Below are 13,990 nucleotides of genomic sequence, written 5' to 3'. Positions count from 1 at the left end.
AGGGCGTTTATGATTAGAGGGACATAAAAAAAATCAAATCTGTGATCTGAATTTATGCTTTTTATAATTTTTCTTAGAGCTTAATATATATCTGCTGTAAAAATGTTTATGTAAGATAAAAAAAAGACAGTCATGTATTTATTCAGTTTTTCTTGTCAGGACTTCAGAGATTAACTTAGGATTAACTTAACTTAGGACTTAGGATTTAACTTGTGTGAATGTTTTCTGACTGACTGGAAAACAGGCTTTAGAAATAAAATGGAAGAAACTTTTGGCTTCGGTGGAGTTTGTTTTAAACTTGAACTAAGCCCAGATTCCATCTTTCCTTCTATAAACATGATAACCTCTCCTGATGTGGTTCTGTTGGCTTCATTAGTAGGGATGCACGATATCGGGATTTTGGCCGATATCCGATATGCCGATATTTTAAAACTCATGTAGCCGATAACCGATATCGATACCGATGTTAAAGCTGGACAAAAATAAGTAGTCATTGAAAATAGCAGTTTTGTTATCCATTTCTGACACTTTGAAAAATAATATACTCAAATATATTTTCATATGCTGATATCAAATAGATTTTTAAAAACGCGGTATCGATCTATTTTACTTTCAAAATCTCCTGAAATTTCATCGTTCTGTTACAAACTCTCGTGATATTTTGCAAATTCTTGTGAGATTTTGTTAGTAAAATAGATCGATACCGCGTCAATATATCAACATATAAAAATATGGCAACATTTGGTGAATTTTCGGGGGATTTCGTAGCATAACGATGACATATAGCAATATTTCATTAGTAAAAGAGATTGATATGGTGTTTTTAAATGGCAATATATCAGCATATGAAGATATTGGGATATTTTAATGGATCAATATTTTTTCCCTCGTCTTTAGAAGTTTTTAAGTCTGTAAAAAAGAAGTTTTTGAGGAAGAAGTAGTATTTTTTATTTTTTTTTAGACGTTAGAAACTCGAAGCTGATTAAATATCGGGTTAAATATCGGTGGGGTGGCCGATGTCCGATATTCAGTTTTATAATCAGGGGCCGATTATATCGTGCATCCCTAGTATTTAGGCTTACAGTTCCTCAGTTGTTTGCAATTTTCCATTAGGGTATGCAAAATAGGGGAGCATTACCCGAAATTAGAGGATAAACAAGGTCTGTGGGATGTTATTTTAATGTTGCTTTGCTTTTATGTATTATATTATGTGAAAATTATTTTCGTTCTGCAATATATGTCTCATAACGACCTCAGTGCTTCAAAAAAGTAAAAAAAACCAAAACAATCCAGGAAATCCAAGAAGCTTTTTCAATTCAAAATGTCAGAAAAAGCGTTGAGTTCCAGGCTTTATGCAGCTACTGCTAATGTTTATTATGGGGCGCCGTTTGTAAAGTTAAGCAGTGAAGAAATTAGGAGCAATATTTATGGTTATTTAGCGTATTTTAAGAGAAAAATTAGGGGGGCATTAAGTCAATTTTTCACCATTTCATTCATTCATTTATTAAAATCCTACTTTGTTAAATATTTTGTTTGTCCAATAAATATTTAGCTCAAAACTAAATATTTAGTTTTTGAAAAGTATTTAGCTCCAAAGCAAATGTTTAGTTTGCAAATTAAGTATTTAGCTTGTGAAATAAATATTTAGCTCCAAACTAAATATTCATTTTGTTAAATATTTAGCTCCAAATAAAATATTTACTTAAACTAAATATGTAAATTTCCATGCTGAAAAGCAGAAGTAAACTACCAAACTAAAAGCGTGGGAATATCTATTATCTATATTAGTTTTAAGGTTAAATATCTATCTAAAAATGTAAGATTTTTTATAAATTAATGAATGACACAGTAAAAAAAGTATCGCATTTCTCTTAAAATAAGCTAAAAAAAAACATAAATATTGCTACTAATTTTTGACTGCTTTACAAACGGTACCCCATAGTCAATACCTCCAGAAGCCTCCCCACAGCATGATGGCGCCACCACCGTGGCATCTAGCAGGACGCCCATGCAGTTGGTTCAGATTAATCAGAGGGAGCGTTTCAGAACCGAGCCCTGCTTCAAACTGAACCAGAACCTCCTCCCTGGTCGGCCTTCATGACGCTAAAGAACCTCTGCGGTCAGAACGGCTCAGTTAGGCTGGTTTAAAGGCACACTATGCAACATTTTTCAGTTAATTAATGTGTTCCATAACGTTTTGGATGATTAAATTAGTAATTTCAGGTCGAACAAAGGTATTCTCGGCCGCCCTGGTGGTCTGTAGGGGAAGTACCGCACTTGCAATTGCAGGAGCCCTCGGCCCGCACCCACAGGCTCAGAAGTCTCGCGAGAGTCGGTCTTGTTTTACAGCGAGAACTGCTACACGCCCCCAGTTAAAAGCATGCTCGTTGCTAGCACAGTGGCGATATTTGTGCAGTTATCATGGCGGAACCAGCGCAGCGAAAGCCCATGTCGGAGCAGGCAAGAAAGAGGAAAAGGGCTCCGGACAGAGAGAGGAGTCGTACACGGGTGAATATCGGGCAAGCTTTTTCCGAATGGCGAGAGCTAAAATAAAAAGAAGGCTGCAAGGCTGACGCGGACCTCGCGTTTCTGCTGATGCGATTGTAAGTAACATTGGAATCTCCTGGTAGACTTCAGAAGCTCGTTGAGTGAAACACCAGATAAAAAGAAAAATCAGGGGCTCATATGAACTCACACCACATCTTTGAATAAAAATTTCCCCCCAAAATACTTAAGAGAGTCCCTTTAATCATAAATAATCCATCTCTGCCGTCTCCAAGGCCTTGGTGATGTGGTCTAACAGGATCTTTTCATTCCCAGCATCCTTCAGGTAGAAATGAGAGCCTTCAAACATCCTGATGGTGAACTCTCCAGACGTGATGCTCCTCCAAGCTGTTCAGAGACACATTTAATCAGGCGTGGAACCCACAACCTTCTCAGCTCCTCACCGCAGGTGTATCTTTATGTTTGGGGTTAGCAGTTGAAGGACTGACCCTGTAAGTCGTGAGGAACGTCCTCCTTCCCATCGAAGCAGGTAACGGGACAGGCCAGGAACGGAGCGTCTGGTTTGGTACATCTGCAGAGAAGGAACCAGTTCAGTGAAACCGTCCGATCTCCTTCTGAATCGAAGCCAAACCAGCGAGGAGATGATCCGACCTGTAGTTCTCCACCACGTGCAGGTCGGCCTTCAGGGCCGGCAGGAAGAGCTTCAGGACCTCAGGGTTCGCCAGGAGCTCTGGAGGAGTTCCTCCGATAGACGTTAACCACCGCAGGAACTGCTCGTCCGACAACTCGTTTCTTTTTGGAGCTTTAGCGCGAATCTCAGACTGGAAAATAAAAACAGCGTCAGTGTTAATCTGGCGCCAGCTGAGGCACGAGGCTCAGCTTCTTTCTTTCTTTCCCCAAACGGCAGATGTCATTTAAACGTCGGTTTTTAGGCTAAATCTGGTCGGTCCGTCATAGTGTTGATTCAGTTGCTGAAAAGATTCTCAGTTATACAGGTCAGAGTCATTCTAAAAAAGTAAAAAAAAAAAAATCAATCCACTGGACTTTGTTTCCAAGTCTGAAGACGTTTCTCTTCCATCCTGGAAGCTTTTTCAATCCAAATGTCAGAAATAGCGTTTAGTTCCAGGTTTTATCCAGCAGCCCAACAAAGCCTGGTTTTAGTTTAGAAAACATGCAAATAGAAACGGATGAACGGGTCCCCCCCTTTGGAATGGGGGTCATTTGGCTTCTTTGTTAGCCTGCAATGCCCCATACCTGTCTATGTCTCTCAAAGGGGGGTCGTTAGAGGGAATTGTTGGCCTGGCCTGGAGCCATTAAAAAATGCCAACAGGTCATAAGATTCCCATCATAAAATAAATGTCCGCCATTAAATATAGACACAATTATGTCGCAACTGAAATAAATATGATTCACAAACTTGGAATATTTTTTGTATCATGTTACATGATGTTACATGATTTAGAAATACGGAGAATTTTTATTTTTGTATTTCGAGAATAAAGTCGTAAAATAACAAGAATAAAGTCATAATAGCAAGAGAAAAAAAAGTCCTAAAATTATGAGAATAAAGTTGTATTTTATGACGACTCATACAAGAAGCACGACTTTACTCTCCTAACGTTACAACTTTTTTCTCGGAATGTTACGACTTTATTCTTAAATTAAATAAAAACTAACCTGGCCCTAATTCTCCGTCATATATAAACATGTCGCCTCTTTCACTGATAGAAATTTGCCCTGAACCCTGAAGCCAGAGGAAAGGCAGAGAATGGGATCTGGAAAACTGGAATATGAAAATAATCTAATTCTTAAAAGTCAATCTGAGAAAGTTCAATAAAACAAATCTGAAAATATAAAATGTCATTTATTTTCATTAAAAAAACTATTGAAAATAAAGTTGATAAAGATAAATATTATTATAAAATTTAATCTGAGAAAAGAGAAAAGTTTGAAGAGAAACTTTGTGCTAAAACGTGGAACAAAAAAACAATAACCACAGGTTCATCCATGTAAAACGTAAAAACACACAAAAACATCAGGACTTTCAATGACAGGTGTCTATTTAAGGCTGTTTTCAAAGGCTTTCCATGACCTTCAAATTATCTTTTTTAATCCACAAACCTTCAGCAATTTTAAGGACCTGTGGGAACCCTGAAACCAGAACCATAAGCAAACAAGGTTCCCAGCTCAGGTTCCTGGTCCTGCAGCCTGAAGCATAAGCAGAAGAACTCACATGAGGAGCAGAAGCTCCGGACAGAAACAGATGAACCGGTTCCAGGTTATGAAGCTTCTTCAGATCTTCTGCAACCGCAAAGCTTGTGAGCGCTCCGAAACTGAAAGAAATGATTTCCGTTAAAAGTCGGGTTAATTTTAAAGGAAAAGTCCGATTAGCAAGAAATAATGAATGGATCGTTATTTATACCTGAAACTAATAGGTTCACGATGATTTAATGAATTCAGTGTTAATCAGTAAAATAAATCAAAACATTGATTTTAGTATCGATCACGGAGTCTGGGAGCGGCCATTTTTGCCCAAATATAGTAACCCCTCCCTCCTGCCATCTTCCTGCATCGCAGGGGGCCAGGAGGGGACTAGGAGGGGAGCTAGGAGGGGGGTAGGAGGGGACCTAGGAGGGGGGTAGGAGGGGGCCAGGAGGGGACTAGGAGGGGGCCTAGGAGGGGGGTAGGAGGGGACCTAGGAGGGGGGTAGGAGGGGGCCAGGAGGGGACTAGGAGGGGGCCTAGGAGGGGGGGTAGGAGGGGGCCAGGAGGGGGCCAGGAGGGGACTAGGAGGGGGCCTAGGAGGGGGCCAGGAGGGGGCTAGGAAGGGGCTAGGAGGGGGCCAGGAAGGGGCCAGGAGGGGGCTAGGAGGGGGCCAGGAGGGGACTAGGAGGGGGCCTAGGAGGGGGCCAGGAGGGGGCTAGGAAGGGGCTAGGAGGGGGCCAGGAAGGGGCCAGGAGGGGGCTAGGAGGGGGCCAGGAGGGGGCCAGGAGGGGGCTATGAGGAGGCTAGGAGGAGGCTAGGAGGGGGCTAGGAGGGGGCCAGGAGGGGGCCAGGAAGGGGCTAGGAGGGGGCCAGGAGGGGGCTAGGAAGGGGCTAGGAGGGGGCCAGGAGGGGGCCAGGAGGGGGCCAGGAGGGGGCTAGGAAGGGGCTAGGAGGGGGCCAGGAGGGGGCCAGGACTGGGCTAGGAAGGGGGCTAGGAAGGGGCCAGGAGGGGGCTAGGAAGGGGCTATGAGGGGACTAGGAGGAGGCTAGGAGGGGGCCAGGAGGGGACTAGGAGGGGACCTAGGAGGGGGCTATGAGGGGGCCAGGAGGGGGCCATGAGGGGACTAGGAGGAGGCTAGGAGGGGGCTAGGAGGGGGCCAGGAGGGGGCCAGGAAGGGGCTAGGAGGGGGCCAGGAGGGGGCTAGGAAGGGGCTAGGAGGGGGCCAGGAGGGGGCCAGGAGGGGGCTAGGAAGGGGCTAGGAGGGGGCCAGGAGGGGGCCAGGACTGGGCTAGGAAGGGGCTAGGAAGGGGCTAGGAGGGGGCCAGGAGGGGGCTAGGAAGGGGCCAGGAGGGGGCTAGGAAGGGGCTATGAGGGGGCTAGGAGGAGGCTAGGAGGGGGCCAGGAGGGGGCTAGGAAGGGGCTAGGAGGGGGCTATGAGGGGACTAGGAGGGGACCTAGGAGGGGGGTAGGAGGGGACCTAGGAGGGGGGTAGGAGGGGGCCAGGAGGGGACTAGGAGGGGGCCTAGGAGGGGGGTAGGAGGGGGCCAGGAGGGGACTAGGAGGGGGCCTAGGAGGGGGCCAGGAGGGGGCTAGGAAGGGGCTAGGAGGGGGCTAGGAAGGGACCAAGAGGGGGCTAGGAGGGGGCCAGGAGGGGGCCAGGAAGGGGCTAGGAGGGGGCTAGGAAGGGGCTAGGAAGGGGCTAGGAGGGGGCCAGGAGGGGGCCAGGAGGGGGCCAGGAGGGGGCCAGGAAGGGGCTAGGAGGGGGCCAGGAGGGGGCTAGGAGGGGGCCAGGAGGGGGCCAGGAAGGGGCTAGGAGGGGGCCAGGAGGGGGCCAGGACTGGGCTAGGAAGGGGCTAGGAAGGGGCTAGGAGGGGGCCAGGAGGGGGCTAGGAAGGGGCCAGGAGGGGGCTAGGAAGGGGCTATGAGGGGACTAGGAGGAGGCTAGGAGGGGGCCAGGAGGGGGCTAGGAAGGGGCTAGGAGGGGGCTATGAGGGGACTAGGAGGGGACCTAGGAGGGGGGTAGGAGGGGACCTAGGAGGGGGGTAGGAGGGGGCCAGGAGGGGACTAGGAGGGGGCCTAGGAGGGGGGTAGGAGGGGGCCAGGAGGGGACTAGGAGGGGGCCTAGGAGGGGGCCAGGAGGGGGCTAGGAAGGGGCTAGGAGGGGGCTAGGAAGGGACCAAGAGGGGGCTAGGAGGGGCGGGCCAGGAAGGGGCTAGGAAGGGGCTAGGAGGGGGGCCAGGAGGGGGCCAGGAGGGGGCTAGGAGGGGGCCAGGAGGGGGCTAGGAGGGGGCCAGGAAGGGGCTAGGAAGGGGCTAGGAGGGGGCCAGGAGGGGGCTATGAGGGGGCCAGGAAGGGGGCCAGGAAGGGGGCTAGGAAGGGGCTAGGAGGGGGCCAGGACTGGGCTAGGAAGGGGCTAGGAAGGGGCTAGGAGGGGGCCAGGAGGGGGCTAGGAAGGGGCCAGGAGGGGGCTAGGAGGGGGCTAGGAGGGGGCCAGGAGGGGGCTAGGAAGGGGCTAGGAGGGGGCCAGGACTGGGCTAGGAAGGGGCTAGGAAGGGGCTAGGAGGGGGCCAGGAGGGGGCTAGGAAGGGGCCAGGAGGGGGCTAGGAAGGGGCTAGGAGGGGGCTATGAGGGGACTAGGAGGAGGCTAGGAGGGGGCTAGGAGGGGGCCAGGAGGGGGCTAGGAAGGGGCTAGGAGGGGGCTATGAGGGGACTAGGAGGAGGCCAGGAGGGGGCTAGGAGGGGGCCAGGAGGGGGCTAGGAAGGGGCTAGGAGGGGGCCAGGAGGGGGCTAGGAGGGGGCCAGGAAGGGGCTAGGAGGGGGCTAGGAAGGGGCTAGGAGGGGGCCAGGAGGGGGCCAGGAGGGGGCTAGGAATGGGGCCAGGAAGGGACTATGAGGGGGCCAGGAGGGGGCTAGGAGGGGGCTATGAGGGGGCTAGGAAGGGGGCCAGGAAGGGGCTATGAGGGGGCCAGGAGGGGGCTAGGAAGGGGCTAGGAGGGGGCTAGGAGAGGGCTAGGAAGGGGGCCAGGAGGGGGCTAGGAAGGGGGCCAGGAAGGGGCTATGAGGGGGCCAGGAGGGGGCTAGGAGGGGGCCAGGAAGGGGCTAGGAAGGGGCTAGGAGGGGGCTAGGAGGGGGCTAGGAAGGGGGCTATGAGGGGGCCAGGAGGGGGCAAGGAGGGGGCCAGGAGGGGGCCAGGAAGGGGCTATGAGGGGGCCAGGAGGGGGCTAGGAGGGGGCTATGAGGGGGCCAGGAGGGGGCTAGGAGGGGGCCAGGGAGGGGCCAGGAAGGGGCTAGGAAGGGGGCTATGAGGGGGCCAGGAGGGGGCAAGGAGGGGGCCAGGGAGGGGCCAGGGTGGGGCCAGGAAGGGGGCTAGGAAGGGGCTAGGAGGGGGCCAGGACTGGGCTAGGAAGGGGCTAGGAAGGGGCTAGGAGGGGGCCAGGAGGGGGCTAGGAAGGGGCCAGGAGGGGGCCAGGAGGGGGCTAGGAGGGGGCCAGGAGGGGGCCAGGAGGGGGCTAGGAAGGGGCTAGGAGGGGGCCAGGAGGGGGCCAGGACTGGGCTAGGAAGGGGCTAGGAGGGGGCCAGGAGGGGGCTAGGAAGGGGCCAGGAGGGGGCTAGGAAGGGGCTAGGAGGGGGCTATGAGGGGACTAGGAGGAGGCTAGGAGGGGGCTAGGAGGGGGCCAGGAGGGGGCTAGGAAGGGGCTAGGAGGGGGCCAGGAAGGGGCTAGGAAGGGGCTAGGAGGGGGCTAGGAGGGGGCCAGGAGGGGGCTATGAGGGGGCCAGGAAGGGGCTAGGAGGGGGCTATGAGGGGGCCACGAGGGGGCTAGGAGGGGGCTATGAGGGGGCCAGGAGGGGACTAGGAGGGGGCCTAGGAGGGGGCTAGGAAGGGGCCAGGAGGGGGCTAGGAGGGGGCCAGGAGGGGGCTAGGAGGGGGCTATGAGGGGGCCAGGAGGGGGCCAGGAAGGGGCTAGGAGCGGGCTATGAGGGGGCCAGGAGGGGGCCAGGAAGGGGCTAGGAGGGGGCCAGGAGGGGGCTAGGAGGGGGCCAGGAAGGGGCTAGGAAGGGGCTAGGAGGGGGCTAGGAAGGGGCTAGGAAGGGGCTAGGAAGGGGCTAGGAGGGGGCCAGGAGGGGGCTAGGAGGGGGCCAGGAGGGGGCTAGGAATGGGGCCAGGAAGGTACTATGAGGGGGCCAGGAGGGGGCTAGGAGGGGGCTATGAGGGGGCTAGGAAGGGGGCCAGGAAGGGGCTATGAGGGGGCCAGGAGGGGGCTAGGAGGGGGCTATGAGGGGGGCCAGGAGGGGGCTAGGAAGGGGCTAGGAAGGGGCTAGGAGGGGGCTAGGAGAGGGCTAGGAAGGGGGCCAGGAGGGGGCTAGGAAGGGGGCCAGGAAGGGGCTATGAGGGGGCCAGGAGGGGGCTATGAGGGGGCCAGGAGGGGGCTAGGAGGGGGCCAGGAAGGGGCTAGGAAGGGGCTAGGAGGGGGCTAGGAGGGGGCTAGGAAGGGGGCTATGAGGGGGCCAGGAGGGGGCCAGGAGGGGGCAAGGAGGGGGCCAGGAGGGGGCCAGGAAGGGGCTATGAGGGGGCCAGGAGGGGGCTAGGAGGGGGCTATGAGGGGGCCAGGAGGGGGCTAGGAGGGGGCCAGGAAGGGGCTAGGAGGGGGCTAGGAAGGGGGCTATGAGGGGGCCAGGAGGGGGCAAGGAGGGGGCCAGGGAGGGGCCAGGGTGGGGCCAGAAGGGGGCTAGGAGGGGGCAAGGAGGGGGCCAGGGAGGGGCTAGGGTGGGGCCAGAAGGGGGCTAGGAGGGGGCTAGGAAGGGGCCAGGAGGGGGCAAGGAGGGGGCCAGGGAGGGGCCAGGGTGGGGCCAGAAGGGGGCTAGGAGGGGGCCAGAAAGGGGCCAGCGTGTTTTCATAGGGGAACAGAAAAGCATGAAATAAAAAGCAGGGCAGGGGATTCAAATACATTCAGAGAGCTGCATGAAGTGGGATTTCTATTCAATTAGGTTTAATTATAATTATTTTTAGGTCAACATACAGTCATGATTTAGGAATTTTACATATTTTTGACTTAATTTAAGTTAAATTTACCTTTTTTTATTAATGTTTTCTATAAAATCTGAATTAGAACTCAAGAAAAACTGTAAAAATTAGAGCAATTTGTTTTGGAAAAAAACATTTAGCAGATGAAAGCTGGGATCCTATCTCAGTACCACTAAAGCTATCACCTTAGTGTTTTTAAATAATTAGTAAGACAGAATTTGTAAAGAAATAAAATGAAACAGATGCAAAGGACCCATCAGTAACCATGTCTGTTTCAACACAGATCATCATTAGTGTTTGTTTGAGTATTATGTCTACAAGGGGCACTGGCCCCCATTGATCGCGGTCTAGAACCGCCCATGTTTCCTGATCCTCCACGGACGGGTTGGTCGTTGGATCGCCAACTTGAAGAGGGAGGATTTGCCATCGAACTTCTGGCCAGAGAAAAAACCTGTAATATGTAGCCAACATTTGGAAGAAGAATGTTTTCAAGATGACTTGGATAATAGCGCGTTGTGACAAACACCAGATACAGCACTGGGACTTGATCAACAGCCGATACCGCACCGTGACGTCACTAACCAGTAGGTGGCAGTAGTGTTCTTTGACAAACATGGATGCCTCCAGTAAAGCACATTCACATGAAAATTACTCTGAATTAAAAACACTGATCATTTATTGAACAGGATGGAATCATTTCAGATTTAAAGAACTTTCAGAAGTTTGAATTCTGAATATGAGCGACTTTTCCTTTAATGCAGAGCTGCTTCTCAGAAATGAAGCATCTTTCACCATTTTTAGGGAAGCTTTACCCTGAAATCAGAGGCAGCTGTATGGAACTACCCAGAACTCCCCCACCTATGAGACCCCCGGCTGGGAGGCGTTCCCACCTGTGACCAAACAGAGCAAACGGTTTCTCCCTGAGCAGCGGCAGCAGAGCAGAAATGGCCTCGTCTACGATCTGCTGCATGTTCTCATGGAACGGCTCTCTGGCTCGACTCTCTCTGCCCGGCAGTTTGACGGCAAACACTGAAGCAGACAGACAGAGAAGGTTCCATTAATCCCCTAAATAGAAAGAAAAATATCCAAAGAGTCAAAGATGGAGACGGATCTTTGTAGCACAGAGAAACTGGATCTTTGGTTTCACTCTTTTTAACTTGTTTTTCACATATTTTCCTTTTTTTACAAAACATCATCCAGTTTTACTTGTCATTAGTTGGTTAACTATGGTGCGCCGTTTGTAAAGTTAAGCAGTGAAAAATTAGGAGCAATATTTATGGTTATTTAGCGTTTTAAGAGAATAATAAGCGATTTATTTCCTCCCCAAGTCATTCATTCATTTATAAAAACCTTCGTTAAATATATATTCAGTTTGGAGCTAAATAGTTAGTTTCTAGGGATGCACTATATCGGGATTTTGGCCGATATCCGATATGCCGATATTTTAAAACTCATGTAGCCGATAACTGATATCGATACCGATGTTAAAGCTGGACAAAAATAAGTAGTCATTGAAAATAGCAGTTTTGTTATCCATTTCTGACACTTTGAAAAATAATATACTCAAATATATTTTCATATGCTGATATCAAATAGATTTTTAAAAATGCGGTATCGATCTATTTTACTTTCAAAATCTGGTGAAACTTCATCGTTCTGTTACAAACTCTCGTGATATTTTGCTAATTCTTGTGAGATTTTGTTAGTAAAATAGATCGATACCGCGTCAATATATCAACATATAAAAATATGGCAACATTTGGTGAATTTTCGGGGGATTTCGTAGCATAACGATGACATATAGCAATATTTCATTAGTAAAAGAGATTGATATGGTGTTTTTAAATGGCAATATATCAGCATATGAAGATATTGGGATATTTTAATGGATCAATATTTTTTCCCTCGTCTTTAGAAGTTTTTAAGTCTGTAAAAAAGAAGTTTTTGAGGAAGAAGTAGTTTTTTTTTTTTTTTTTTTTTAGACGTTAGAAACTCAGAAGCTGATCAAATATCGGGTTAAATATCGGTGGGGTGGCCGATGTCCGATATTCAGTTTTAAAGGCCGATACCGATAGGGGGCCGATTATATCGTGCATCCCTAGTTAGTTTGTAAATTAAATATTTAGTTTGGTAAATAAATACTTAGCTCAAACTAAATATTTAGTTCCAAACTGAATATTTATTTAACAAAGTAAGATTTTTACAGATGAATGAATGACACAGTGAAAAAACGACTTGGAAAAAAATGAAGCTCTCTTAAAACACCATAAATAACCATAAATATTGCTCCTAATTTTTCACTGCTTAACTTTACAAACGGCGCCCTATAGTTAAGTAGCTTTACACAAATGTCGTAATGCAAAATGAACTGTCAAAAATGAACTTTCCTCCTTTAACCGACGTCTGAAGAAGATGCAGAACCTTAAAGCAAATAAATTCTCCGATTTATTGGAAGAATTTCTGCTTAATTAGTTATTTCAGTTTTTTCAGTGTTTATCTCAGTGAACTCCTCTCATCGCACGCTACTTCTCGTAGGCTTCGTTCCTCCACCTCCTTTTACTGCCTGCATCAACCTAAGACCAAACTTGCCACTATGGGGGATAGGGCTTTTCAGGCAGTAGCTCCACGGCTCTGGAATGCCCTTCCAGAGTCCCTGAGAGCCCCACAAGGTTTGGAGGCCTTTAAAAAAGGTCTTAAGACTCACCTTTTTAAACAGGCCTTTTAGAACTGTAAGTTTTGTTTTAAATTGTGGTTTTTATTGTTGGTTTCAATTGTTGGTTTTGGTACCACTTGGTGCGAGATGTGTTGCTGTGGGCCCTACAATTTATTCTTTATTTTTTATTATTACTATTATTATTACTATTATTATTATTTTTTGGTAATTGTTGGTTTTTTTTTTTTTCTTCTTCTTCTTTTGGTCTCTGTAGCACTTTGAGATTTCTTTGAAATGTAAGGTGCGTTACAAATAAAATCTATTATTATTATTATTTTTTCCTCTTTCTCTTCCTTGTTCTAGCCTGTATTTTTTTATTGGAGTTAATAGGAGTTGTAATCTTATTTGTTTCTTGTAATGTTCAATATTGACGTATTGTTGAATTTGTCATTAATATTCTGTATTTTTCAATAATAAAAAAAAAGTTAAGAAGCTTTATTCTTTAGCAGCAGATTGGAATGTTCTCCATGCATGTTTTTCATATTGTTAATTACATAGAATTTTGATTAAATTTAAAGCAATAAATCCCCATTACTATAAGAGTTTTTCTTGCTATAAACCTGCAGAACTGTGAGGAACTCAGTGGTTCCTCATGCCCTCTATGCAGAGGCAGGAACGAGCAAACATGTTGGAAACCTGTGGTCCTGCAGGGTGGGTTACCTTCCACAGAGCTGTTCAGCACGTTTCCCCAGCGAGCATAGTGGATGGAGCCCCCCCCTGCCCAGGGGAAGCAGATGAGGCGGGTCACAGCTTCTGGCCTCCTCCTGAAGCAGCTGATCACCTTCTCCATCCTGAGTCCCCAGCTGCTCCTCTGCATTGAAGGAGCCAACAGCTTGTTGCCCCTCCTGCAACATTTCCTGCTTCCTTTCTTCTGTGGTTCAGGAACACAGTGGAATCCTCTCACAGGGTTCTGGCGACATCTACAGCCTGGAATGTGTCACTACATCCAGAATTTCCTCTTCTTCTTTTCTATCATGGCGGATCGCAAGCAACTTTAAGCTGCATACCGCCACCTACTGTTCATGAGTGTGTAGCAACATTGTTTTACATCTATTAAATTCTATTTTTTAATTTTGTATTCTGAAGATAAATACTCTTCTCAATTTCTCCCTTTCAGGTTCAGATGTTTTACACACTGGAAAAACGATCTAGAAATAAGTAAAAATATCTTAAATAAAGTGTATTTACCATTGTTTGAGTAGGTATATGAGATAGTTTTCCAATGGAATGAGTATTTTTACTCTTAAAATAAGATATTTAGATCATATGCACTTGAAATAAGACCATGCAATTGTGTTTTCTTATTTTAAGTGTAAATTGTCTTGTTCCATTGGCAAAATGCATCTTTTACCTCCTCAAACAAAGAACAAATACACTTATTTCAAGAAAAAATTACTCATCTAGATTTAAATTTTGTCCAGTGCAGTTCATCAATACGTCTTCTACATTTTATTTTTCTCCACATCCTTCACATTTATCATTATTTTTCCTCCCTATTAAATATGAATTGTCATTTAAATAAGTATGGCCTACTCTTAATCTGA

At 48.4% G+C, this 13,990-nt stretch overlaps 1 protein-coding gene across 1 annotated transcript; it reads right to left on the bottom strand.

Annotated features, from left to right (window-relative positions):
* Positions 1 to 2,727: 2,727 nt before the first annotated feature.
* Positions 2,728 to 13,324, bottom strand: olah (oleoyl-ACP hydrolase). The gene is made up of 6 exons (XM_038267265.1): positions 13,107 to 13,324; positions 10,624 to 10,762; positions 4,739 to 4,838; positions 3,157 to 3,326; positions 2,994 to 3,076; positions 2,728 to 2,892 (listed from the first exon to the last, which is right to left on the bottom strand). The coding sequence occupies exons 1-6, from the start codon at positions 13,261 to 13,263 to the stop codon at positions 2,750 to 2,752; spliced, it is 792 nt and encodes a 263-aa protein (XP_038123193.1). The 5' UTR covers positions 13,264 to 13,324; the 3' UTR covers positions 2,728 to 2,749.
* Between the last annotated feature and the right edge of the window lie 666 nt (positions 13,325 to 13,990).

This window comes from Cyprinodon tularosa, unplaced genomic scaffold (assembly GCF_016077235.1).
Source record: "Cyprinodon tularosa strain WSP-4 unplaced genomic scaffold, ASM1607723v1 ctg668, whole genome shotgun sequence".
NCBI lineage: Eukaryota > Metazoa > Chordata > Actinopteri > Cyprinodontiformes > Cyprinodontidae > Cyprinodon > Cyprinodon tularosa.
Note: the sequence above shows the minus strand (reverse complement) of the source record. Positions and strands in the feature narration are given on the sequence as shown.

Bases quoted from the DNA above. Each gene is read 5' to 3' on its own strand.
- olah (XM_038267265.1), bottom strand. From the start codon at position 13,263: ATGCAGAGGAGCAGCTGGGGACTCAGGATGGAGAAGGTGATCAGCTGC. The intron at 10,763-13,106 runs GTAACCCACCCT...TGTCTGCTTCAG, and splicing joins GCTGAACAGCTCTGTGGAAG to TGTTTGCCGTCAAACTGCCG. The intron at 4,839-10,623 runs GTGGGAACGCCT...CATTTCTTTCAG, and splicing joins TTTGCTCTGTTTGGTCACAG to TTTCGGAGCGCTCACAAGCT.